Genomic DNA, 26,027 nt, shown 5'->3' with positions numbered 1-26,027 from the left:
AAGATCCACCTCGAACTCCTCCTTCCCTCCGTCGTTCTCTCTCAAAGTCCCAACGCCGCCGCCGCCGCCGCCGCCACCACTTATCTCCTCTCGTTGCTTTCCTTCGATTGCGTCCTTCACCATCATCGTCGTTGCCGTCTGGTTCTGTCGCGCAAGTAGCGGAAGGATTACGGCGAAGAGGAGAGAGCGATGAGGGAAGAAGTAGAGGTAGATGAAGAGCCCAAATGCTTCGCTCGCTGGGATTGGGAGGAGCAGCTCCCGTCGCCCCACGAGCTCATGCCCCTCTCCCAAGCTCTCATCACCCCTGATCTCGCCCTCGCCTTCGGAATCCCCTCTTCCTCCTCCGCTCCCACCACCGGCGCCGACCCGGCGCCGGACGATCTCCTCCGCGGCCCCCACTCCTCCGACCTCAACGGAGGCCGTGGGGAGGAGGAGCCGGCGAGGACGTTGAAGCGGCCGCGGCTGGTTTGGACGCCGCAGCTCCACAAGCGGTTCGTGGACGCCGTCGCCCACCTCGGCATCAATAACGCCGTCCCCAAGACCATCATGCAGCTCATGGGCGTCGACGGCCTCACCCGCGAGAACGTCGCCAGCCACCTCCAGAAGTACCGCCTCTACCTCAAGCGCATGCAGATGCATGGTCTCAACCCCTCCTCCCCCTCCTCGGCCCCACAACCTTTCCTGGGACGGATGCCGGTGGCCGCGCTACAGCACCACCAACAGAACACGGCGCCCGTGCAGCTGCAGCAGCAGCAGCAGCATCAGTACTACCATCAGACGCATTTGGGACATTTTCCGGGCAGTGGCCCGGGGTTCTTGACTCGAAACATGCAGCCGCCTCCGGTGACGCATCGGACGATGGGACTGGTGCCCGGAATGGGGTCGGCGCCAGTGTCACCGCATTCAACCGCCGCCGCTTATTTGAATACTTCGGAATGGAGCGGGATGGGAGAAGGTGGTGCAAGGAGGAAGGAGCTAACGCTCTTCCCTACAGGAGAGGACTGATCCTGGTATTCTCCTTCCCCATGGTTACTCTATTCACCATGTCCAGTCTAATGTCTCAGGGGAAGTACATGCATCTTCCCTGTTCTTTGATTTAGCAGACAGCTATCTTCTTGTTGTTCTTGTTGTTCTTGTTGTTGTCACTTCTGATCAGTAGTGTTAGAGTCAGTGGAGGAAGGGAGAAGAATGGCATCACATCTGGTAGTTTGCATTTGTTTCTCTGATTGTTTCATTTTGGTTGCCAAGTTTTGTTGCTCATGGCATTGTTTGTGATGAATCATGCATGAACACTATTACAACTCTGAGCATAGCTCTCTGCTCTTACAACCCTGCATTCTGCAGCAAGGTGCACACTGCACAATGACTAGTAACTCATTTTTGCACCATGTTTTTGCTGCTATTGGCATGGCTCTGTAGATGACTTCTATCTATTTACCTTTATATTTCAGAAGGCTGGTGTCCTGTCATAATGTTTTTTTGTGCAAATTGCATGACCTAGAAATTTTGTTATATTCAGGTAATGGTGATATTTTGCTCCAAAATTAGTAGTTTGATTAGAGGATGCTGGAGAAGATATCATGCTAACACTGATCCTGTTGCACATGAATAAATTCTAACTCCAAAGTCAATATGATCAGTTGACCATTGTTTGGGTTGCTTCTGATTATTATTTTTGAAAAATGAGCAACCATAAAATAAGATCTGTTCATACATATATATACTTTGGTGCAACTATGATGTTCAGCACTTTGTTGTATTGTTGGATTTATGCTCAGCTTATTTCTTATGGTTTTACCCATGCCCTTATAACCTCACAAGCATCAACCCAATATCATATTTCCATTCTTCCTTCCTAAAGCATGATTTCTTTCCTGAATATTCTGCTTCTTGTTTCCCATCTATTCTGATGACATCAGAACATATCCCTAGACAAACATCTAGTTTCTGGTTATTTTGATGTGGTTGAACACAATGCTATTGGTGCCTCAACATCAACCTCAGAACATGGCATTAAGTTGGGAAGCCTATGATTTGAGCATCAACAATTTGTTCATATCATCTACAGAATTTTTAGCTTTCAGCATTCCATGTTTGTAGTCACCAAAATTTGCCTGCTTACCTGCTACGTTAGAAAATCTTGCTTGTCTAGTTTCCAAGGAAATGAAAGAAAAAGGAGGGTTAACCTACCATGGGTAAAATCAGAAGAGAGAGAGACAATTAGGAATTGTGGTGATTGGTTGAATTCAAAGAGTACAAGGATTAACCTTTGTCAAGTACATAGCTATAACTATTCTTACAGATGACTCTTAAGGGACTGCTTCTTACTTCAGTGGACCAGTTAGGTGCAAAATATGATTGCTTGGTAAGTTCATTTGGAGCTGAGCTTGTTGGATTTTGAATCATCTGCTTTTGCAGTCCATGAAAGGCTTGTTTGGCTGGGAAAAAAACATCAACTTTGTGAAATGACCACATACATGTAAATGATAAGCAACAAAAACATAAGAAAGACCACATTCCTTTTTCTTCTGATGCTCCAGTTGGTCCACAAATGATCCATTTTGCAGGACTCATTCATCACTAATGTTTTCATTGTTGATCTTAAACCAAAATCATGAAAGATAGGGTATGTTCTCACTACAACAGTTTATGTGACAATTAGGAATTGGTAGGATGATGACTACTACCTCTTCCACATTCTGTCTGGTGTTGTTAATGGGCCTCCCACATCATGTCTGCTTATGAACTGTTGGTGTTCTTATAAAGAGAAGGCCCATTTGACATAGTTTATCTCCCTAAACTAGAGAGAGAGAGAGAGAGAGAGAGAGAGAGAGAGAGAGTTTTACATGCTTAGAAAAAGGAAAAGAGGTGGAAGATGCGGCTGTGAAGAGGAAGGAGGAAAGGTGGTGCGCCTGTCAAGGAATTAGATGCTCGACTTGTGGTGGAATCAGATGCCAACTTCCTTAATACAGATCTCAAAACAAGAGACTTGTGTCCAACATGCTAAGGATAATATATCTGTGGGAAAGACCATGATGATAGACTCCAGAAACCCTCAGAATACTGACTGTCCCTGCGGAGGCCAAGTCATGGCTGCTTCCCTTCTTTTAGTCCCTGCAATACTTGGTGTAGTCACAGTTCTGTGCATGAGCTCGAGAAAGCTGCAGCGGACTCCAAACAGTGCATGCTGGGGACAGGCCTACCATACCTTACCCTGCATCGACCAATTCTTTATTCCTCCTCCTCCTCCTTCTTCTTCGATTCGCCAAAAATACCGCTGACAAAGTGCCGGAAAAGCCTCTCCACCATATGCCCGCCGGTTTCCCATCACCCCCTGTCTCCGCTAGAAGTGGGAGAGGGGAGCATGGAAGACGAGGAGGAAGAGCCGAAAGCAACAGTGATGGTGGCTGCACTGTTCCTTTCACATTCCTCCTCCTCCGAGCCACCCAAGCTTTGCTTCTCCCTGTCAGCGTACGGCACTTGACTCCGTCTTCGGTGCATCGTTGACCCACCTTTCGAAAACATTACTCCTTTCAGAAGGATTTATTTCTGTTTAATTAGATTGATCATCAGACAATACCTAATTAATTTTATTTTTTTTATTGATTGATTTTGATTTTGATTTTGATTTCAATTTTGACTGATGGATTTTGGAATCAAATAAAACGATCACAATTATTTCTCTCTCTATCTACTTATCTACCTATCTATCTATCTATCTATCTATCTATCTATCTATCTATAGAGAAAGAAGAAGGAAAAGAGCATGCAGCACATGTTGAGGCAAAAGGAGGGTTGTCGCGTAGCTTACGGGACTCGCCCTCGTGACGCACCCACCACCATTCACACTTCAATTGATGTGGCCAGTTGATGCCTCCATCGGTATCACATCTAACCCCTCCCAACCCTCCCTCCCGTGATCTTTGTACCGTTCTATCCCTTTGTCAGCTCTCTCTCTCTCTCTCTCTCTCTCTCTCTCTCTCTCTCTCCTTACATCAAAATCACATCATATATATATATAATATTCTCATCATCAAATTGCTTTTCTTCTCCGTCATACCAAACTCTCTATTAGAGTCCTAACTAACCGTTTGTTGTCATGTGGCACACACCTTCTCGACATCGGTTGGCTCACTAAGATTTAGATTGGGAAACCTAAGTTGTAATTTTCTCATTTATGACATCGATGGAAATGTTGAAATGCAATCATTAGAAAAGATAAAAAATAAAATTGATATCATTTTTTTTATAAATATATCAAAGATGATAAAGAATCAGTTAGATATATCACATCAATTAAATATATATATATATATATATATATAATATTAGAAAATAAATATTAAACTCTTTACATGTTTTTATTGTTTAAAATGAATAAACACAAAGCGATTTTACAAGACAAACCCCTTAGCATAATCTATTATAGAAATGTGAAGAAGTGTTTTTCCCTTTAATATATTTTTATATTTAGGGACCGTCGATTTATCGATATAAAAAATGATGTAAGATGATTAGTATTATTGGTACTATAAATAAAGTCTAATATGCAAAAATTATCTAAAACTCTTTCCTTCCTATTATCACATTTATATCAATTATGTCTGACTTATCTATCTTCATTTCCACAAATATATATATATTTTCCTTGAACACAATAAATAAAATAAATCACATAACACTCCTTTGTTGGAGCATAGTCTTCTAATGTGGGACGGTGGGAGTGCACTCTAACTAATATATTTCCTTGTGCCAAAAGAACCTTAACGACAGCACAAGAAGCCAAAAAGAAGGTACAAATGGCTACACCTTTTCCTCTCCTCTCCTCTCCTCTTCATCTTCTTCCTCCCATCACACCCCACACTGACACCTTTCTTGTGTTGCACAACAGATGGGCTGTCCTCCGTGGCCAAACATACCACCACCATGTGGAGCTGCACTTTGTCCTCATCCCTCTTCGCTTCCACCCCCCCCTCTCCATCTGTCAACTTCAGCTTCCCTCTTCTTCTTGTCTGTTTCTGTGAGTGCCCCTAATGCTCCATCCGAGTTACTGTTCATGAAGTAGAAGGGCATCATCCAACAAATCGATCGTCAAACTTTGAGGTTTTATAATAAGAGAGTGGTCGAATCTGAATTATATTTAGAATGATATATATTATATCACTTGATTATGCGAAAATATCGATCATATTAAATTGCAACGTAATAAATCTTATAGCCAAGACTGAATATGATCTGATCATTCAGATCCCGAGTTGAAGAACGAGAGAAAAGTGGAAAGTGTATGTGACTCGCTGGATGGCAAATGTTGGGGAGCTCAGAAATCTTTCTTCCTCACACGATCATGGTTCTTCTGCTTGCATGGATACTACTGCACTCTTTCACCTCACTGTGGGGAAGTCAAACGAGATGATGATGCAAAAGGGCGGAAAAGACGAACGCTTTTCCACTTTACATTCTTCGAGGTCACGTTCAAATTTGTGTTTTGCTTTTTTTCGTTGACTTTTTTTTTTTCTGACCTCCACCGGTTGGCTCTCGTACGGTTGACTTTTGATGCTGGTGATCTGAGTTGACCCCGACAAAATCTATGCCAAGATACTCTCCCGGGTCCAAAATCTTCCATCTTTTGCTTGGTGCAGTGAGATCGCTCGATGGGAAATAACATAAACCACAGGAAGAAGAGAACTCTCTCTACTCTTTGCTTTCTATTTCTCACACTTTTCTTATGAGGATACACAAGAAAACAAGGATTTGGGTGCATGTCGTATGCGTCCAAAGATCAAAGCACTTGCCATCACTTGTCCATCTTCTAGTTTACATGCACATTTCTCCCTTGACATCATTCGTGGTAAGCAAACTGTTATCATCTTCTAATGTAGATATATACGAATCTAGGTCGGTTGGTATGCACCATGGAAGTCATCGTGGACTCCAACAACCCTTCGATTAATTACTTCACCATTGTTGACCAGCTTGTAAGACCACAATCATCTCCACCAAAGGCGAAGCACTCCAAACTTTACATCACTGTGTTTACTCTGACTCGGTGTTTTCCTTTTGACGACGTGATCCAACCATGGGTCGAAGAAGAGCGCACTTTTCCTTCCTGATCTCTCTCTCTCTCTCTTCGTGTGAAGACAAATGCAACGGGTGGTGAGGGAGAGGGACTCTGGTTGGGCACGTCAACACCGAGCCATTAAAGAAGGGAGAGAAGAAGACGATAAGGTGGGAGAGGGGGGGTTGCGTTCTTTTTGTCGTGGCAAACTCTTTGTCTCTTTCTCCTCGCTTTCTCTCTCTTCATTTATTATTGTGTTGTTCTCGCATTTGTCTTTGCGTAATTAATGGCATAAGATTGCCGACAGAGGTATTAAATTGTATGTTTAACTGTTAGATTCAAGTAGACATGCATATCACTAATTCAACTCGGCCAACTTTACATTGTCGTGTTGATGTTTGCAAAAGACAAAAGAAGGGTCAATATTACTTGCATCTATCTTTACTATTTTATTTATTGATATCGTATGTATCTACTTTTATAAATCGTATATCTATAATTACTTTTTTTTTTTCTTCCAAAGTCTCCCATTAGTATAGACCACAAGAATTATACTCGAGGAAAGATACAACGAACATATCATTTTCATATCTCATGATTAATTTAGTTAGGTGCTAAGAACATCATACTATATCTCTATTTGAAATGCATCACGTACTCTCTTGTCACCGATGATTCGAAATATAATTAACTCTTAGGTTGTTTTATAAAATGGACTGTATATTCTCTAACATAATTTTTCATTAGCTTTGATGAACTAGTCCAGTTAATTTATGTAAAAGAGGTATTCATCGAGAATACCTCATACTTAGTGTTGAATCGTGATATAAAATGAGATAGATTTAAAACAAATCTCGATTAGATCCAAATCATCTCCGTAACTCAAACAACTACAATCTACACCGACAAAAATAAAATTCATGATACAAATATATATATATTGTATGTCAAATATGTTTAGATGACAAGCTTTGGATTTGACATCTAATTAGATTGCATCTTATTGAAAGATAAAAGGAATCTATTACATGTCCACTAAATTAAGGATATAATTAGATAGAGAAGAAACTAAAATAAGATATTCTTATGGTGAAAAAAACTATTTGTAAGACTATTAGATCAAATCAGTGAAAGAAGGGGATGTCAATATCATTTCATTTTGATATAAAATAATGAATTGGTCCATCCCGATGAGTTAGTCTTCGTTAGGTGATTGCTAATTCATTCTACCAAGAATCTCGCGAACCACATGATCTCGATGTGTGAGTTTGATTTAGTCAAGAGGGGACGTTTGGGCACAAATTGAGATTGAAATTAAATACCCATTTGTTTTAAGAATACACATTGATAAGTAATTATTATATATACACACACATAGTAATGATATTGTTATGTTTACTACACCATTTCATCACATCAGTATCCATATCATCATTTGATTTGATATGACTTAATCCCCTCGCTATACATAAGACATCGTCTCAAGGTATGACTCTCTCTCTCTCTCTCTCTATTTACAATTATCAACATGTATCCAAATTATTGGCCCACTAATAATTAATCCTATTCAAAGATGCAATATGGTGGTCGATAAAGTATATTATTATTAGGTTTAATTGCATTTATAACCACCAAATTTGTGTTAGGTATATATATATATATATATATGGGGACATGATGCTCGCGTTGGACATAGGATGACATGCCGTTCTGACGTGGCGAACTTGTCGTACCACGTGGATACGTGGGTCGCATAACATCCCAGTTCATTTTTATTTTCCTCTGCCGCCCCACTTTGTCGTCTCCTGCGGCCGCGGTTCCGCCTTGCCGTTTCTCGCGACTTCCTCTCTCACGCTGTGTCTCTCCCTCACGGTTCCCTCTGTCTCTTTCTCCCTGTCCTCGGGTGCCCTCCTCTCGGGCTTCTTCTCCACAACTTCTCTTCTCCCTTGTCCCCCTCTTCCCTCCTCTTTCCATCGCCCTTCCTCTCCTTGGAGCAGTATCTTCTCGCTTGCGATCTCGAAAGGCGGCTCTTTTCGGCGGGATCGGGGGGGGTGGTGGTGCGGTGGAAGGAGAGCTCGTGGGGCACAGAAGCTGCGGGTTTGGTGGTGAGTCGTCGAGGGTTGGATCTCTCGAGCTCGGTTCACGGGGAAAAGAGGGAGCTTTCTCCGCTTCGGGTGGCTCTTTCACTCCGGTTCCTTCTCCTCCTTGTTCTCGCCATTCTGCGTCCGGGTGCGGTTTCGCGATGGCGGGAAGCAACGAGGTGAACTCCAACGAGTCCAAGGTACGGACCTCCTTTCGCCTTCCCTGCTTTGAATTTGGTCTTGAAATCATCTTCTTTCTCCAGATTTTGGGGTTTTATCTTGATTTCAGTGTTGTTAAAGGTGGCAGCTTTGAGTGATTGGAATCGTTTCTTCTCTTGCGTTAGGCTCTCTTCCCCTTTGTTCCCTTCTCTCTCTTCCTCCTCTCTGCGGTGGGTGTTTCTTTTGAGTTCTTGAATTCCAAAAGCGAAGTAATTTCGTGAATCATCGATGGCCACTAAAGGAATTGGGAAAAGTTGGAATCTTTCGTCATCATCCAAAGAGGAAAATAGCGAAAGCAAACAAAAACCACGTTGATTCTCGCTTGTTGTCTTCATCTTTGTCTTCGATGCTAATCAAACGAAACAAGAGACGCATTCATGGAAGCTCTCGAGAAATCCCACCTGGCTGTCATCGCAAAAAGATCCAATCTTGCTTCCATTTCGCGACCGACTCCTCCTGTAATCGAAGAAAAAGCCCTCATTCTCTTTCTTGATTTGAGCTTTTGGTGTTGTGATGCCTTACAGATGGTGGTTCCCCTGCACACCTGGGTCCTCATCTCCAACTTCAAGCTGGCCTACAACATGCTGCGCCGCCCTGACGGCACCTTCGACCGCCACCTCGCCGAATTCCTCGACCGCAAGGTCCCCGCCAATGCCTCTCCCGTCAATGGCGTCGTCTCCTTCGACGTCGTCATCGATCGCACCAACAACCTCCTCGCCCGCATCTACCGCCCCGCCCCTCCCAACCCCACCACGCCCCTTGCCGACCTCCACCGGCCTCCCTCCCCCGATCCCTTCCCCGTGATAATCTTCTTCCACGGCGGCAGCTTCGCCCACTCCTCGTCCAACACTGCCATCTACGACTCCCTCTGCCGCCGCTTCGTTTCCCTGTGCGGTGCCGTCGTCATCTCCGTCGACTACCGTCGATCACCGGAATACCGGTATCCCTGTGCCTATGACGACGGATGGGCCGCCCTCAAGTGGGCTTCCACCGAGCCATGGCTCCACAGCGGCAAGGATGCTAAACTTCGGGTGTTCCTCTGTGGTGACAGCTCCGGGGGGAACATCGCACACCATGTGGCAGTCAAGGCTGCAGAATCCGGGATCGAGGTGTCCGGGAACATCCTCCTCAACCCCATGTTCGGTGGTAATCACCGGACCGAGTCAGAGAAGAGATTGGATGGGAAGTACTTCGTCACGATTCAAGACAGGGATTGGTACTGGAAGGCTTATCTCCCCGAGGGAGCCGACAGAGACCACCCCGCTTGCAACCCCTTTGGCCCCAACGGCATGAAGCTCGAAGAGCTTCCTTTCACCAAAAGCCTCGTTATAGTGGCAGGTCTGGATCTTGTTCAGGACTGGCAATTGGCCTACACCGAGGGGTTGAAGAAGGCCGGCAAAGAGGTCAAGCTTGTCTACCGTGAACAGGCCACGATCGGGTTCTACTTGTTGCCGAACACCGACCATTTCTATGAAGTAATGGAGGAGATCAGGAACTTCGTTACTTGTAACTTAAAGCAACCTGCAAATATATGAAGCTCTACACTCTCACAGAAGCTACACATTTTTCTCAGATCTAGTTTAGTTCGATGGCATGTCAATGATTTGTTGCAGCTCGGGTAGCGTCTTGCTCGCTCGCTAGAACTCGAAGAATGATTCCGCGGCAAGAGCGGTATAGCTTGGCCTCCACTGAAACCTCTCAAAGCTGTTCATGAACATTGAATCAAAGGTGACTTTTCTTCATCTTTCTACTGATAAGAGTCTTTTGTTATTGCCTGATCCAGCTCCTCCTCATATTTGATGAGGTTGGAAGCTGGTGCTAACTCTATAGGTGACGCAGTCTATGGAAGAAGAACAACTGAATTGCCTTTCTTCCTTCTACTGGTGTGTGTGTGTGTGTGTGTTCAGTGGTATCCGTTGGACACCATATTGTACAGTGATTCAAGTTCAGGAAGAAGATGATGGAACACCTTCTTGTTGTGTATGGGGATGCATCGACAGGACTAGTTTCCTTCCTGGTCAACGTTGCGTGCCATGAATATTATGTTGGGTATAAGGATGGCCTGTGATTTCTTTCTTGACATTATTTTTATCTTTGGTGTCCTGATACAGTGGATTATTAATCTTATTGTGTGCACATAGTGAATGGATTCCATTATTATGAAGTGTACAGATACAAGGAACATTTCCCCATCACTGATACCTTCTCAGGTATCCATGGGAGACACTAGAAACGAGATGAAGCATGCGAATACATTGCATCACCCTATATATTAACCGACAGTCCATACCTCTCTCTATATGGATTATATCTACTCTTTCACTTCTCTTTGTTTGACTAGATTTGATAATTACACTTGAATTCTCTGAACTAAACTTATTTATATGAACTCTTTATTAGCTTAAGTATTGAAGAAATTTTATCAGATATGCTTATGATGTATAGTTTTGCATGATCTTTGGGCTCGGGAGAGAGTTTCCTATCAAGGGGACGAGAGACATGAAGGAGCATAAGGGTTTCGGTCATGATAACATTCGTATTGACTTTATAAAGTCAAATCGATGATCGATTTATTGACTTTCTACATTGTAATCGACTTTCTATTCTTCTTTTCTTGCCCTTTGTGATGTAACCATTGTCGTCAAGATTTAAGTTCTAGAACCAATAATGGTAATGTAACGTAATGTGATGATCATCATATCGGCATAGATCGATAGTTTAGGTTGGTAGACCTCAAATGTCTTCGTGTATTTTCTACATATTACACTTCCGCATGGGCGATTTAAATTAACATATCTCAATTCTCACATGTGTCTCTCACATTCAACGCTTGTTAAATGGGTAGAATAATTCGACACACCTGACATCCTAGTGCATCTCTTGGATTCGATACTTTCTACATAAGCAATTCAAGTTAACAAATCCTCAACACCCTCGAGCATCTCTCACATCAAATGCTCTTTTCGTTGGTAGTTTAAGTTAGTATACCTCGATGTCTCTCTTGTCTAACATTCCCTAATTGAGTAATTCAAGTTGTTACTCTGTGATATTCTTATGTTTGATGCTCTAATGTGTCTTTCATATTTGACATCTTGTGCATGGGTAATTTAATTTGGTATGTCTTTGATATCCTTTCATATCTCATACGATTGAAGTTCCCGAGTTGTTAAAGTTGACATGCCATCAATACCTTTGTGTGTGTCTATTTTTTTTTACATTTTCATAGCATGTCATAATTCTCTTGTATGTCTCTCGTGTTCAGTGCTCCTTACATGGGTTGTTCGGTGCTCCTTAATTTAAGTTGCTATATCTCAATATTCTCATGTGTCTCTTACATCTTTTGCTTTCTACGTAGGTAGTTTAAGTTGGCATGTGATGACACTCTTGCATATCTCCTACATTCGATGATCTTAAGATAGTTCAAGCCTACAAGCTTTTGTTTTCCTCATGCATATCTCGTGTCAGAATCTTGGCATGCCTCAATACTCTTATACAAGTCTCTAATGCACATTGCATGAGCAATTCAACACAACAAAACTCCCAATGCATATCTCGTGTCGTCGCATTTGATGCTTTCTACAAATGCAGTTTAAATTGATATGCCTTAAAGCCCTTGTGCATCTCATGCATATGATATTTTCTGCACCAATATATTTTATTAGCATGCCACAACATCTCTTGTGTCTCTGCATTTGATGGCATCAACAATTCAATTTGTCATGCCTCACATTTGGGGATATTTTAAAAACTTACAATGGATTGGTATTGGTTATGATACCCTCACATGCACCATCACATCTTGGAAACAATGTGTTATAGTTGACAAGCCTTGATGCCCTTATGTGTCTTTCACATCTAACTCTTCCAGCAAGCAAAGTTCTAGTTAACATAATTTGACACCATTGTATATTTTTAATGCTTAATACTTTCTACATAGTTAGTTAACATTGATATGCCCGTGGTACCCTCTTGTTGTATATATGGTGCTTCTTAGATGGTAATTCAAGTTGGCATGCTCCAACACCTTCGTGTGTCTTTTACATTCAATGCTCCCCCCTCAAATAGTTCAAGTTAGTACATCATCACGTTCTTATAATATCTCTTGCATTGCATGCTCCATGCATGTGTAATTCAAGTTAGCATGTCTCGATACTCGTGTTCAACACTTTTAAATAGATAACTTAACCCGGTATATACCCGATGCTCTCATGTTTCTCCCATAACCTAGACACTATGCACATATCTCTAACATCCGATACTCCTATACTCACAGTTAAAATAATACACCATTGACACTCTCCTGCATCTCCTTATATCTGACATATCCTATATTGATAGTTCAAATTGATATGCTCCAATACTCTATGTTTCTGTCACATTTGACACTCCAAGCTTAAGCATTTCAAGTTGGCACATTTCTATCTTTCACATGTCTTTATCATGTAATACTCCATACAACGTACATTTTAAATCGATATGCCTAAGCACCCTCGTGCATTCTTTATATGCTATATTTTCTATATATACAATGTAAGCCAATATGCTCTCAATGTCCTAATGCATCTTCATTGTTCTACCCTCGAGAAGTTTAAGATAGTATGTTCTAATACTCTCATGTCTCTCATATATTTTATCGTTTCTTATGATAATTCAAGTGAGTACACTGAGATACCCTCGTGTACGCCGTAAGAGTAACATTTTTGTAAAGATGGTTTAAGTTTATAAGCTTCCAATGCTCTCTCGTGTCTTTTTTCATGTTCGAACACCTCATAGTTCTGTGTGTTCTATTGCGTCTCGTGCATTCAAACACTTCCTAATCCAAGTCGACATGCTTTTGACATTGACACATCGCTACTTTTTCCTACGCCAACAATTCAACTCAGTGCACTCCTAATGTCCTCGTCACTCCTAATGTACACTGTCGATGTATATTCCTGACGTAATCGATCGGATCCGTTTCTTCTGTGCTTCTAGAAGATGCCTCGGTCGTTAACTTTCTCTCCTGTCTTAAATTCCGTCGCCGGTGCTCTCCGTCGTTCTTTACTCCGCCGCTAACCAGCGACCACTTTTTCTACCCGCTCCTTACCTACGATGAGGTGACTCTGGGACCCACTCATCGTACCCGTAGCGGCGCCGGTGCCGCGGCGGGTGACGCAGGGGAGAGGGACGGAAAATAACTCGAGGTTTATTATCATGTCCCAGTCCCGGGCCCGCATCGCCGCACGCACAGCGCGAATCAACCGCACACGAAACGTAGCGGGGCCCGCATCCACGTCCGACGTGGAACGCCATTACGCGAGCGACAGACCCGGTCCCGCGTCTCGGCCGACAGCCACCGCGGCAGGGCATTAGATCCGACGGATGTCTCCGTTCTGCCGCTTCTTTACAATGTGAATTGCATCAGATCCATCTCAGCCCCCGCGCCGTGTATCCATCCCTTGCCTAAAAACCATCGAAGAAACCCATCCGTCCTCGAGGCACGAAACGTTTGTTCCTTTCCTCCGTGGCCAGCTAGTAAGGGGGAAAGGGATTCGCTGCGACTCCCATGTTCACTCTCGGGTAAGTTCGCAACGGAGAGAATCATAGGTTTTGGAACAAGCGTTCCGATTAATTTCTTTGATCTTGATACAATCGACAAATATTTCATTCTTTTCGTGTTTGAAGATGTAGATACTGTGATAAACAATCTGATTCTATATAGATTTCTAGCTGACTTGTGCAGTTGCCTCCTTGTTGGTGTTATCTTTCAGGACTATCATCATCAAAAAGATCGAGGTTGAAATTGGAGCGAAAAAGGAGTCTGTTGGTGAATAGTTACAAGTCTATGCTGCAGAGGACCATCTCAAGATGGGTTATGGCATGAGCAGGCCGGATATGGACATCGACATGCATGATACTGCGCGGGGCGGGGATGCAGCTCGCTTGAGGAGAGGCCATGGTGAAACATTTGATGTGGACAATGAGATCTTTTATCTGACCCGGTTGAGATCCGAGCCTAGTGCACGGGTCCGGCAGGGCATCGATGGAAGGCGCACGGCGCCGATCTCGACGGTCAGGATGTTGTCAGGAAGAGAGGCTAATGTCTCTGGAAGGGGGAGGTTCTCCTCCGCCGATTGTTCTTATGTTCTTGGCCAGTATCTGCCTGTCAATGGCCCGTGGCCTGTAGACAGAATGGATAGCCGAGTATATGTTTCGCAGTTCTCGGAAGACGGTTCACTCTTTGTGGCTGCATTCCAGGTGTTTGCTGCAATTGCTCATTGATTCATTTTTAAACAGAATATGTTTTGCGTCCACCTTATCATTGCATGTTTCTCGAAATTTGACAGGGAAGTCGTATAAGAATCTACAATGTCGATAAGGGGTGGAAAGTGGAAAAGGATATCCGTGCCAGAAGCTTGAGATGGACAATAACTGATACATCCCTCTCCCCAGATCGACGATATCTTGTGAGTTCCTGGATCAGTCTTGGTAAAAGAGTGCTTCATCATTGAACTGTTTGTTCCTGGGGATACTTGATTCATGCTTTTGTTCCTGGAAAACTGATGGCCAACGGTAATTTTCAATAGATGAAGTTGTTGTTGGAAGTTTTTAAGGTTTAATCACTCTTAATTCTATCCTGCAAAGTGGGCAAAGCTTGCTTAGATAGTGGCAACTGTTGCAATGTTGGTAATGGAGTCTAAATGGGTCCTCTGGTATGGGACTGATTTAAGAACTGAATTTGTAAATAGGAATTTGTTGTCCTTATATACATTTAAGGTGAGGGATCATGAAGTGGCAGAGGCTTGTGAATTACAGTGTAGAGGTGCTATGAGTGCTCCAGTGATGCATGAGAGGTCCACCTAGTGATGAGCAGCCAACAGCAAGGTTTGTCGTGAGAATGTTGTGTGCACCTGATTGCTGAGAATGGTGTTAGAGAAAAAGAATTATATTTTCTTTTTGTAGTGTCTCGATTGGTGGTGGAAGTTTCTGTGGAGTAGGTAATCACTAAACCATGTTCAATTCTTTTGCAGTTCATTCCCGACAAAGGAATCTGACCCCACCCTATAATGCTCTAGTCAAAGTTAGCATGAGAGTAAACCCATCAAGGGTTTTATGTCTATTGTGATGGAAGTTAGGTTCATGATTAATTCTGTGGTTGCATTTGACCTCTGTAATATGTGATATGATCAAATGGTAAGGATTGAAGAAAGATAATGGTGGAACAGAGGAGTGAAAAACTTAATCATTCTTGATAAAGAATGAGATTGAGGAATTCATTAAGCCGGCCAAATAGAATCAACCAAGCCCCATCAAACAAAACAAACCATTCCTTTCCCTAGTGTTTGTTTCCTCTTAATTTGGAAGACATTCTCAGTCTGAATACTTGTAGATGTGATTCATAAGTACTTGATATAGGTGATTCTCATGGGGTTGTTCTTTTTTCTTTTTCTAGATAAAACAATCTCCAACTGACTAAGAAACATTTTTTCATGCATTTTGTAGTATGGCTATTCATATGTACAATCTGAAATTTTTCAATGTTTACATTCACAACAGTCTGTTGATTCTGTTTAGTTGTAGATGCATGGAAGTAACTATAGTGAATTAGATCATTTAATTTGAAGGAAATTATAATCATTCTACATTCTGTTTTCTTTAACTTTCATAAAGTTGCAGTTTCAGAGATTTGCTAGTTTTTATTTTTACAAGCTAGCCTACATCATTCACAAATGAAAAAATAGCAACCCACAGTATCCGAAGTTCTCAACTACATGGGGTTGGCTGCATGGATCATTTCCCATTGTTGAGCTCTATTTGGGAATATCACTACGAAGACTCAGAGTGGTCAAATCTCATTTTGTTCTTCCTAATAAAGTTTTTTTAGATGACAGCCAACACGAAGCTTTGTTTGATCGTATAAGCTTGGACCTTGAGCAATATCACTGACAGTAGATGGCTAAATCAGAATAAAAACGTGTTTCGTAAATTTACTTAAAACTTTTGGGCTATATATGTGAAATAGTACTTAATAATTATAGTCTTGCAAAACATGTCATGTAAATCAAGAGCGGACTGTTTTTTAGCTGTTGGTCTACCTATTTGTCATATGATTACTAACTTTGCAGTATAATTTCAGGAATGATTCACCCTATTAGACTTAATTATACTATCAGAACACAAAATAAACTTGTAAATTGCTATTTATTGCTTTGGGTGCTTTAAGGTATCTTTTCAGTAGACTAAGTCTTTTTAAACTTTTTTGGATAACCTAATATGTACAACTGTATATGCTTTTTTTTTGTGTTTCTTTTTTATATTTTGCTCTGGTTCTACAATATCCGATAAAGAATTTGTTTTATAAGCTCTGGTCCTTACATTTTGCAGGTCTATGCCAGTATGACGCCTATTGTTCATATTGTTAATATGGGAACCGCTGCAACAGAATCACATGCTAATATTACAGTATGCTTCATGATTCACAAATGCCCATATAACTTTTTTGGGTCTACAAAAAGTGTAGTTTTTTTATTTAGAATTGCTATCACCTTTTTCTATATTGCTCTGAGTTCAACTGTTGTTACTTAATAGATAGAAATGTATTATGCAAGTACTATTATTCACATCTTCATTTGCATTGAACATGAAATCCATCCTATCACTACACCTCATGTCACTCTAGAAAAATAGAAATGTTTTTTTCTTTACTGAGAGAATTTTGCTTTGGTATACCTTATTAAAGATAATGACCATAGTGGGTAGATATATGCACAATTTCTTATTGCTCAATTTTGGGGCTTCAAATATAATGATGCATTCAATAGTTGCGGTTTTTGCAAGAGCACAACTGGGTAATATTCTACCTTAAACAGAAGAAGGTTGACACGATATACCTCTATTTTAGGCTGGTCTTATTTCAAGAAATAAGGGCAGTATTGACAACTGGAAAATATAAAACTCTCTTTTGTTCCAAACATCTCAATGTTCTTTTATCTGATTTAAGAGGTTAAGCAATAATTTCATTTTAGCTCCTATAATTGGCTCAAGCCTAAAGCTTCTGATGCTTAATACAGCCATGCCTGTATTCTACTATCCAAAGATTTCAGATTTAGTCAGTCTAAAGGGTGTTCTACTACTTAAAAATCTTTAAATGAAATGGTCTTTTTTATATATTTCTCCCATGTCAGTGATAATTTGGCACCGATCAACTTTCAAAGTTGATCAGTAGAGAGATCTGAAGATACATGGTTTCATATTTCTTGCTTACCTGCTTGACAGAGGCCTGGTTATATCAAAGTAAGAGTTAAACAGTCAGTTTCTTCAATAATATGCATCACCATATTTGACATATCTGATTAACTTTAGAGTGCACACAACTCTTACACTTTAGAGGGATCTGAACATCCAAAAGGTCTTCTATATAAACTATTGTTGGTGTTATTCGGCTTTTGGGACTTTGGGTTTAAATTAGTTAAAAGGTTTTGCCTTTGTTTGCCATATGTTGACAAAAGTCAAAACACTTAAGATAATCATTTTCAAAAATATCACAGGACTCAATTGACATTAGTTAACAAGTAAGTTGCTTGTGAAAGTATCCATTATCAGGTACCCAATTAAACTAGTGGTGCGCACCAGAGTAAGACCTCCATTAATCTTCAAAAATTTTCTGGAAGAGTCCACAGTGTATTACCAGGTTTTATAGAGTTGCAAATTCTTAGGAAAAAAGTAACCATGTTATCTTCTTATAAGAGCATAATTGGTACATAGAGATGTGTTACCCTTACACAAAAGTAAAATGTTCTTTTTGTTTATTGGATCACACCAATTTACCCTCCAGATAATATCTTTCCGTTGTTCAATCTCATTACAATTACGTTCTTGTGTTTGGATGTTTCAGATAATATTTTCATTAGGTTACTGAATCCTTACAGATTGATTATTCTACATCCTGATACATATAGTTTCTTTTTAATAATGTCATGCAGGAAATCCATGAAGGATTAGACTTCTCTATGCATGAGGATGTGGAAAGCATTTTTGGCATATTTTCTATAAAATTTTCATCTGATGGTCGGGAGCTTGTTGCTGGCAGCAGTGACCATTCGATATATGTTTATGACCTTGAAGCAAACAAACTAAAATCACGTTTTCCCGCTCATTCGGTACGAGTTTGTTTTGTTCCTGGAGAAAGTAATTGTAGCGTTGTAGGTACACATTTATGTCCACTCTTACACATCACGACAATTGTGCATGCATATTTGGTGCAAATAATGTCTGGCCACATGCAGAAAACTGGATGTAGATGGGCGTGTCTCCTGTATAATTTATAGGTTTCAGTTCGATAGCTGACATACTTAGCAAACTGAAACATAGAAGAATGTATTTAATTGGAAAACAGTAAGACTGAGAGCTGATATACCTTCTTTTATGTATGAGCTATGCTATTCTACGATGTATAATGAATTCATTTATGTATGAGCTATACCTTCTTTTATGTATGAGCTGATATACCTTCTATTTTTTCCATATATATATCCAGTTTGATGTGAACACAGTGGCGTTTGCTGATGAAACTGGGAATGTCATATACTCCGGAAGTGATGATAACCTTTGCAAGGTGCTTTCTGGTTCTTCACTACTGTGTTCTCCATTTCTAAGCATAATCATACTTCCCCTTTCAAATAGTGTCAGCATTGTGGAAATGCTCAGAGATGTTTCATTTGACAAAATCTTCTGTCTGTATCTTGGAGACCTGGAACAATGTAGTAAATTTGGTCATTTGTAAACTTGAATAATTAAACTTAAAACTCTTTTGAAGCATTAGGTTCTACTGGCTAAGATGTTCAGATGCGTAAGCTGCAGCATCAGGCAGATATTCTAAATGTGAGGGCAGGACATAAGAATATAAGGGCAGGGCAGGAGATAAGTCACTACTTCATTACCCATCAACTTCTATTGAGTTACAAAGCATACAAGGATCTGATAGTGGCAGTCAATTCACAATTCTCTGAAATGTATATTGGATCAAGGCCTTTTGTGCACAAAGCAGTACGCCTATTCCAAATATGCCTCATACACACTCTCAACCTTGGGATTTTAATGAGCCATGATGGTTGAATGTATCTTGTACTTTCCTCATTCCTATCAATTCTTCAGATTCTTGGGCGATTTGGGATATGCCATGCTTGTGATTGTGGGCAGCTTCTAAAAAGAGGTTCTATTGCTAGTAATCCATCCAAACCTAGTAGCTCATTACACAATAAAGAGTACATGTGGTAATTATTTATTGTTGACATTGGCATTTTAAATGTATTCCAGTTATGTGCTGTTATCTAAAACCATGCAGCTAGTATGATTTAACAAAATTTGATATCTTAGCATGGTTTTAAATATTATTTTGTCAAGCTATTTTTATGAAAAAATCATTTAGTGCTAAAACAACAGGAGATCATTTCCCTTTGCAATCTTTGGTAATTTTTATCATTTGTATGGGCTGATAAACATACAGTAAGCATATAGGTTGATTGTTGGAGGTCAATTTAATCAATTTTGCAGATCCCACTATGTCGGTTACCACATGCATAGATGGTTTACCTTTTCGTTTGCAAGCCAAGATGGTTTAGATACAAGGTGCTGTGAATTAGTTGGGCATGGGAACCCCATAAGTGAATATTGGACTCTGTATGTGTCGTTATGAGAATGTCAGGTATTATCTTGTTGGGGATTATGACACCTCCATATGATCATATCCAAGGAGATGATGAAGAGTCAGATGAATTTTGGACCAAGGATTCTAATTTTAAATAATACCGCCCGTCAACAGACTGGTACGTAGATCGTCCACTACTGGACGGTACCGTCGATTGGGGTTGTTTCCGCCCCATTACCATCCTAAATCGGTCGGTGACGGTCGATTTCGACTGTCGTCGCCCGTTATCGGGTGGTATTAGCCAAGGGAGAAGAAGAGGGAGAAGAAAAGGGAGAACCTAGAGATCCGGCATTGCTCTCCATCAATGATCCTGATTTGTCGCCGCCCTCCCTCACAGGACATCACAGATGAGATGTTGCCTCCTTTTTGTCTGAGGCGACAAGACCTTGGCGTCGTCGGTGACTTTTCCTTATCTGCGTGGGGAGAAGAAACCTCGGCGACATCGCGGGGAGAAGAAACTGAGTGTTGTCGAGGCGACGTTTATTCTCCCCGCGCGGGCAGAAAAAACGAGGCAACGACGTCGCCTCGTCGCCCTTTTTTGCACGGGGAGAAGGAAACCTTGGTTTCTTCTCCCCACGTGGGTAGAAAAACGAGGCGACGTCGCAATTTCTTTTCTTTTTACTTTTATATATATATATATATATATATATATATATATACAAGGTCCGCAATACCGTACCGGAATTTTGACCTGGGCTCGGTACCGGTACGGTACGGTATACCGAGCGGTACACCCAGGTGTATCGAGCGGTATACTCGGGCGTGCCAAGCTACAGTGTTGCTACAGTGTCGGACTGGTAATAGGCGGTCCGTGTACCGGAAGCCTGTCGGACTGGTACGTACCGCCCGTACCGGGCGGTACAGATCGGTACTGCAGACCATATATATATATATATATATATATATATATATATATATATATAACGTACCAGATTCTCCAGTACGGTACGAAATTACGAACTTTGTTTTGGACAATACCTAGGATAGGACAACTAGAATATTCTTCACATATCCTCAAATGATTTTTTTTCTCCCAAAAAGATATGATGTCCTTGAGTAGCAAGTTTCCAGATGTATTTTTCTACCAAAAAGCCATGATTTCCTTGACTAGCAAGTTCTCCAGTTTTGTATATTTTATAACTACTCTTGCTCATGTTCTTATCCTGAAACATTCATGATTCAGCATATCAAGAATTATAGTATCATTCCTGTTTCCAGTCTTTATTTTAGGTGAATTAAAATAAATTTATTTAGTATTTAAATTGATCTGTACCTTGGATAAGTTTGTTCAATCACAAAATTCAATAAATAAGAATGTGCACAATTGTCAGGTCTGGGACAGGCGTTGCTTTGTCACAGAAAGACAAGCTGCTGGAGTTTTGACTGGCCATTTAGAAGGAATTACTTTCATCGATAGCCATGGAGATGGTCGGTATTTTATTTCAAATAGTAAAGATCAAACTATCAAGCTGTGGGACATCCGAAAAATGTCTTCTGGTACAAATTGGTATGTGTTAGTTCCTATTCAACTTTACTTTTCTTTTTTCACAGGTCGCAAATTTGTAGATAAAATGCATAGCAGTGTGTGTTGGATTTTAGACTACTAATTTAAGAGGCAAGTTAACTGTCTCTTGTCTACATCTTAGGCACCCCAAATTAGACAAATAGAAGCAATCATTGTAACACATCATGAGTGTGCCAGGTTCTAGGTGTAAATAAAAACTTGAATGCTATCTGATCTCAACCATTTGATGATCACTTCAAATTATCCAATAGAACTTCATCCCAGTAAAACTGGCAAAAGTTTAAATGGGCATTTTATGAATTAATTATGCTAGAAGAGTTAAGAGAAAATGATGTATGTTTGTAATCTGGCCATGCAGTGAAATATATGGTAGCCAACTACTGTAATGCAATGCTGTTCTTGGTTTATGTTTATTCTAACTTATTTCTGATACAAGAGTACTGAAAATTTCAAAATAATCAAATTCCACAAAAAATGTCACCGAATATTAATTATCAAGGCAAGGCATTAATGCACACTTCCAATTTTTTGAGACTAAATCTGTAAACATATTTTAATGAATAAATTAAGCTCAGATTTCCCCAAGGTACTAGTGTTATTAGCTCTCCTAAAATAGCTTCTTCTGCTGGTGGTAACATAAGAAAGAGAACAGAAAATAGAACAGCATGCATGATGTGCATACAACATTAATTTGTCATAACTAATGAGTTGTTAAAAATTTGACTATTAGGATCCTGAAAAATGAGAAGTTATATGGGGAATTGGCTTTTAACTGTATCAGTAAAAAAATACTATGATATACAGAAAAGCTCTAATTTTCAAAATCAATGAATTCAAATTTGCTATTATGCGAAATAAGCCTGTCATTTTTGTGCTCTGTGGATCATAGTCCTTATACCACGTTTCAGCTAAAGGACCAACAATAGAGTTGCAGCAAGGATATGCATATCATTATCATGTTTTTCTTTTCAAATGCATGGACATGTGGACGAAAGTCGTATTGCTTGAACTTTCATAAGTCATAGTAGCTGAACATGGATGCCGTACACAGCTGTGCTTGAGTCAAGATACATGAGTAATAAGTCTGACCTGTACAGATTGAATTTCTTGTTTTGTGAAGTTACTCTTCTGATTCCATTGCCACAACTCACTCATGCAGTCCAAAGACGAGAACTTCTGGTTGGGATTACAGATACTCACAGTATCCACCTCAGAATAAACATCTAAAACATCCAAATGATATGTCAGTAGCTGCATACAGAGGCCATTCAGTTTTACGTACTCTAATACGCTGTTATTTTTCCCCCTCAAAGAGGTAATGTCAAGAGTATGTTTCTTTCTGTCATTTTAACTTTTCTGTTTTTAGTGGAGTAAGCATTTTAATTTGGTATTCTTAAAATAATTAAATTTTTTAATAATTCTCATATTCGTTCTTTAAATCACTCACATTTACTTCTCTCTTTTTTCAGCACTGGCCAAAAGTACATTTATACTGGATCTCATGACACTTGCGTCTACATATATGATGTGGTATGTCAAAGCTTTTTCTTGTCTGTCACTGTTTTAACCATGTTTTGCTGCATCTGCATTATAAATTAAAGATCAAAGAATAGTGTTTTTTTGGAAAGAGTAAGTGGCGCAGGCGGGATTCGAGCCTAGGAACTTGCGATAAATTATTAGGATCTTTACTAGCCAAGCTAGCTGATACCTTCGTCAAAAAATAATTTCCCATGACTTTGTCTAATTGCAGTTTAGCAGTATAATATAAATTCTTGCATACTACAGTATCATATTTGTCTCTTTTTTGTCCTTCGAGTGTTCACGTCATCTTTGGCAGTAACCTTAGAAAGCAAAGATTCTCATTGAGGAGTTTGAGTCTGGAAAGCTATCTGATATGTGGTCACAATCCTGACTAAGGTCACCTTAACCAACTTAGAATTGCTATTCGTTCATTTTAAAGCAAATTGCTGAACCTTCACAACATATTGGGCATCCTGAATATTGTAGATTTATGAAAAAAAACTGGAATCAGACTAATTGAGTGTTTCAGGTGAGTGGAGATCATGTTGCACGACTGCAGTGCCATCAGTTGACTGTAAGAGACTGCAGCTGGCACCCCTACTACCCTTTGCTCGTCAGCTCTTCTTGGGATGGCCAGATTACTCGATGGGAATTCCCAGGGAATGATGCAGTCCATGCCACCAATAACAAGATCAGAGGAGGATCCATCGAAGACCAAATGTTCCGTGTCATGTATCTCTGAGGAGCATAAAATTTCATAGCTCAGAATCAACTCTTACCAGGAGGCAAAACCACTTTTATCACTCGCCAACTAGAATCTGAAGGCAAAATCTACCACTCAAGTCCTAAGAATGCAACAAGCCCATGACAAGTATGGTCTCCCATAACCACCTTTACCTTTCATACCATATATATCATGAGGCTTATGCACATATTAGCCACATAACATAGAATCATCACATGTAATTTGTCAAGTAAATTAAAAATGTAAAATGGAAGCGTTTGCATGTTTGGTGCGCCGTCTTGTGTGTTCTTATGTAAAAACGAGATGCTTGTACTCATCCATTCAAAAGATGCAATAATCCAGGTGGGTCATTCAAGATAAATGACTGCATTTTGCATGAGAACCAAGTGTTTCTATCTTCAGTGCATATCGAATGGTGTTCTCGGATACAATGTCAAGTAATTTTGTGTACCATTTTTACATGCAATAATCCCAGTATTGTCAGTTTTGTCATGAGGAGGTGTTAACTATACAGTTCATTCTATCTGTGAATGGATGAATTCAACCAGAATCATGTCAACCAAAGAAAAAGAGTGCAGATAGAGATGATTCGTTCTCCATAACATGCAAAGTGCAGATAAAGTGGGCATCCACCTCCTCTCATTTGGTATGGTTTAATGGTACCTAAATAAACATCGAGCTTATGCTAACCAAATTATGATAAGTCCGTCAAGGCATTTGTAATGATGGAATGAATCAAAATCTCATCCACAAGAAACCCTAATTTCTTAAGTGAATCTAATCATCCCCAATATCTTATTATCTCTCTTTGGGTAGTGCCTTAGAGATTAGAACAAATCGTTGCATGGTGTTTGTTTATGAGAAGCTTCAGTAAAAGATAATAAAGAAAGAACAAGTGGGAGCCAGAAGTGTTCCATTGTGGTCATTGGCTTATATGTGAAGGGTAATAATGAATGTAAAGAAAGAGGAAGGAAGCTTCTTCATGGCTGAAACTTCAGCTGTCCTGGAGTCCATGGATTAGGTTGATGAGAGGTCAAAGGAAACCTTTGTCTTGACTTGTATGGTTTTGATTTGCTTCATTGGAGGATACCTCTCACCTCTCATCCAAAGACAATAACTAATGGAAAGTTGGTCCCTTGTCTCTCTTGTTTGATTGGAAACCAGGCAACATGTGTTTTTGCTATTTATTTTGTCCTCATGTTTGTAGGAAAAAAATATTCATACCATAAAGAAAAACAAGAAAAAAATTTTGACTCTTGTTTTGGTTTTTTCACATTTTAAATAGATAAAAAAAATGCCACAAAAATCAGGTTCCAAATGACTAAACTAGTCTTTCTCTGTCTTGTTTTCATCACATAAGATTGATACCACTCCATATTAAAACTCAACATGATGCAACTCCATCCATAAATGTGGCTTGATTAGTTTATAATGAGATGACACCACCCAGCTAATTTTTTATATGACAGAACTACATTGATCTTTGTGATGACTGATTGGGTGGCTGACCCCAGGGATTCAGATAGAAGGGGATTCAGGGGGGCCAACTTCTGACTTCTCTGAAAGTCCATGGTTATGGAGGACACTCTTCCCTCTTTGCCTCTCCCTTTGTTCATTGTTCAAGGCTCAAGGAAGATGAAGGATGATGTCATTACAGGTGAAGAAAGACTCCAAGAAACACTGGCCCATCTTATCATACTTTGTCTTTGCTTGAAGTGATTTAAGTTTATTAGATCAATGATTCTGGTTACATCCAAGCTTTTTTTTTTTTATACTAGTTGAGATGTATAAGAATACAAAACACCTACAGTCATGTGCTCATCCTGCTTATGGTTGCTGGGTCAATGGATCATTTTAACTTGCAAGCATGACAAGCATTCAATCCACATCTGCTGCACCTGAGGCCTCAGTTCAGCTTCACATCATAAAATAGTAAGCATCTCTTCTTAATCAACCTGATGGAATCAAAGACTTAGGAAACTCGTAAGCTAGTTATAGGCATGCAACATAGACAATTGCTTCCAGATATGTATGACAGCCCTTGCTACATCTCAAGCTCTGAGCTTTGCATGTCACAGCATAAGAAACATTCAAGTAGGCTACATTATGTTTGCTGGATCTGTCAAGTGTAATTGTCAGAATGTTCCATCTTTCCACCATGACTGTGAAGGTGATAAAAGAGAGAGGAAGACAAA

The 26,027-nt window shown here is 40.3% G+C and overlaps 3 protein-coding genes across 3 annotated transcripts; all 3 read left to right on the top strand.

The window, feature by feature from the left end:
• LOC135595570 (transcription factor MYBC1-like) lies at positions 1-1,221 on the top strand. Its single transcript, XM_065086666.1, has one exon. It carries the CDS (start codon positions 190-192, stop codon positions 1,003-1,005), a length of 816 nt encoding a protein of 271 aa, XP_064942738.1. The 5' UTR covers positions 1-189; the 3' UTR covers positions 1,006-1,221.
• Positions 1,222-7,841: 6,620 nt separating this feature from the next.
• On the top strand, positions 7,842-10,491 carry LOC104000617 (gibberellin receptor GID1C). The gene is made up of 2 exons (XM_009422701.3): positions 7,842-8,336; positions 8,880-10,491. Exons 1-2 carry the CDS (start codon positions 8,298-8,300, stop codon positions 9,888-9,890), a joined length of 1,050 nt encoding a protein of 349 aa, XP_009420976.2. The 5' UTR covers positions 7,842-8,297; the 3' UTR covers positions 9,891-10,491.
• A 3,280-nt stretch (positions 10,492-13,771) lies between these two features.
• LOC135595569 (LEC14B protein-like) lies at positions 13,772-24,208 on the top strand. The gene is made up of 10 exons (XM_065086665.1): positions 13,772-13,914; positions 14,106-14,592; positions 14,682-14,801; positions 16,720-16,797; positions 18,318-18,494; positions 18,872-18,949; positions 21,373-21,548; positions 22,726-22,881; positions 23,036-23,096; positions 23,617-24,208. The coding sequence occupies exons 2-10, from the start codon at positions 14,203-14,205 to the stop codon at positions 23,827-23,829; spliced, it is 1,449 nt and encodes a 482-aa protein (XP_064942737.1). The 5' UTR covers positions 13,772-13,914; positions 14,106-14,202; the 3' UTR covers positions 23,830-24,208.
• The last annotated feature ends 1,819 nt before the right edge of the window (positions 24,209-26,027 follow it).

Source organism: Musa acuminata, chromosome BXJ1-10 (assembly GCF_036884655.1).
Source record: "Musa acuminata AAA Group cultivar baxijiao chromosome BXJ1-10, Cavendish_Baxijiao_AAA, whole genome shotgun sequence".
NCBI lineage: Eukaryota > Viridiplantae > Streptophyta > Magnoliopsida > Zingiberales > Musaceae > Musa > Musa acuminata.
Note: the sequence above shows the minus strand (reverse complement) of the source record. Positions and strands in the feature narration are given on the sequence as shown.

Bases quoted from the DNA above. Each gene is read 5' to 3' on its own strand.
- LOC135595569 (XM_065086665.1), top strand. From the start codon at position 14,203: ATGGGTTATGGCATGAGCAGGCCGGATATGGACATCGACATGCATGAT. The intron at 16,798-18,317 runs GTATGCTTCATG...AATGTCATGCAG, and splicing joins AATCACATGCTAATATTACA to GAAATCCATGAAGGATTAGA. The intron at 22,882-23,035 runs GTAATGTCAAGA...CTCTTTTTTCAG, and splicing joins TATTTTTCCCCCTCAAAGAG to CACTGGCCAAAAGTACATTT.
- LOC135595570 (XM_065086666.1), top strand. From the start codon at position 190: ATGAGGGAAGAAGTAGAGGTAGATGAAGAGCCCAAATGCTTCGCTCGC.
- LOC104000617 (XM_009422701.3), top strand. From the start codon at position 8,298: ATGGCGGGAAGCAACGAGGTGAACTCCAACGAGTCCAAG. The intron at 8,337-8,879 runs GTACGGACCTCC...GATGCCTTACAG, and splicing joins TGAACTCCAACGAGTCCAAG to ATGGTGGTTCCCCTGCACAC.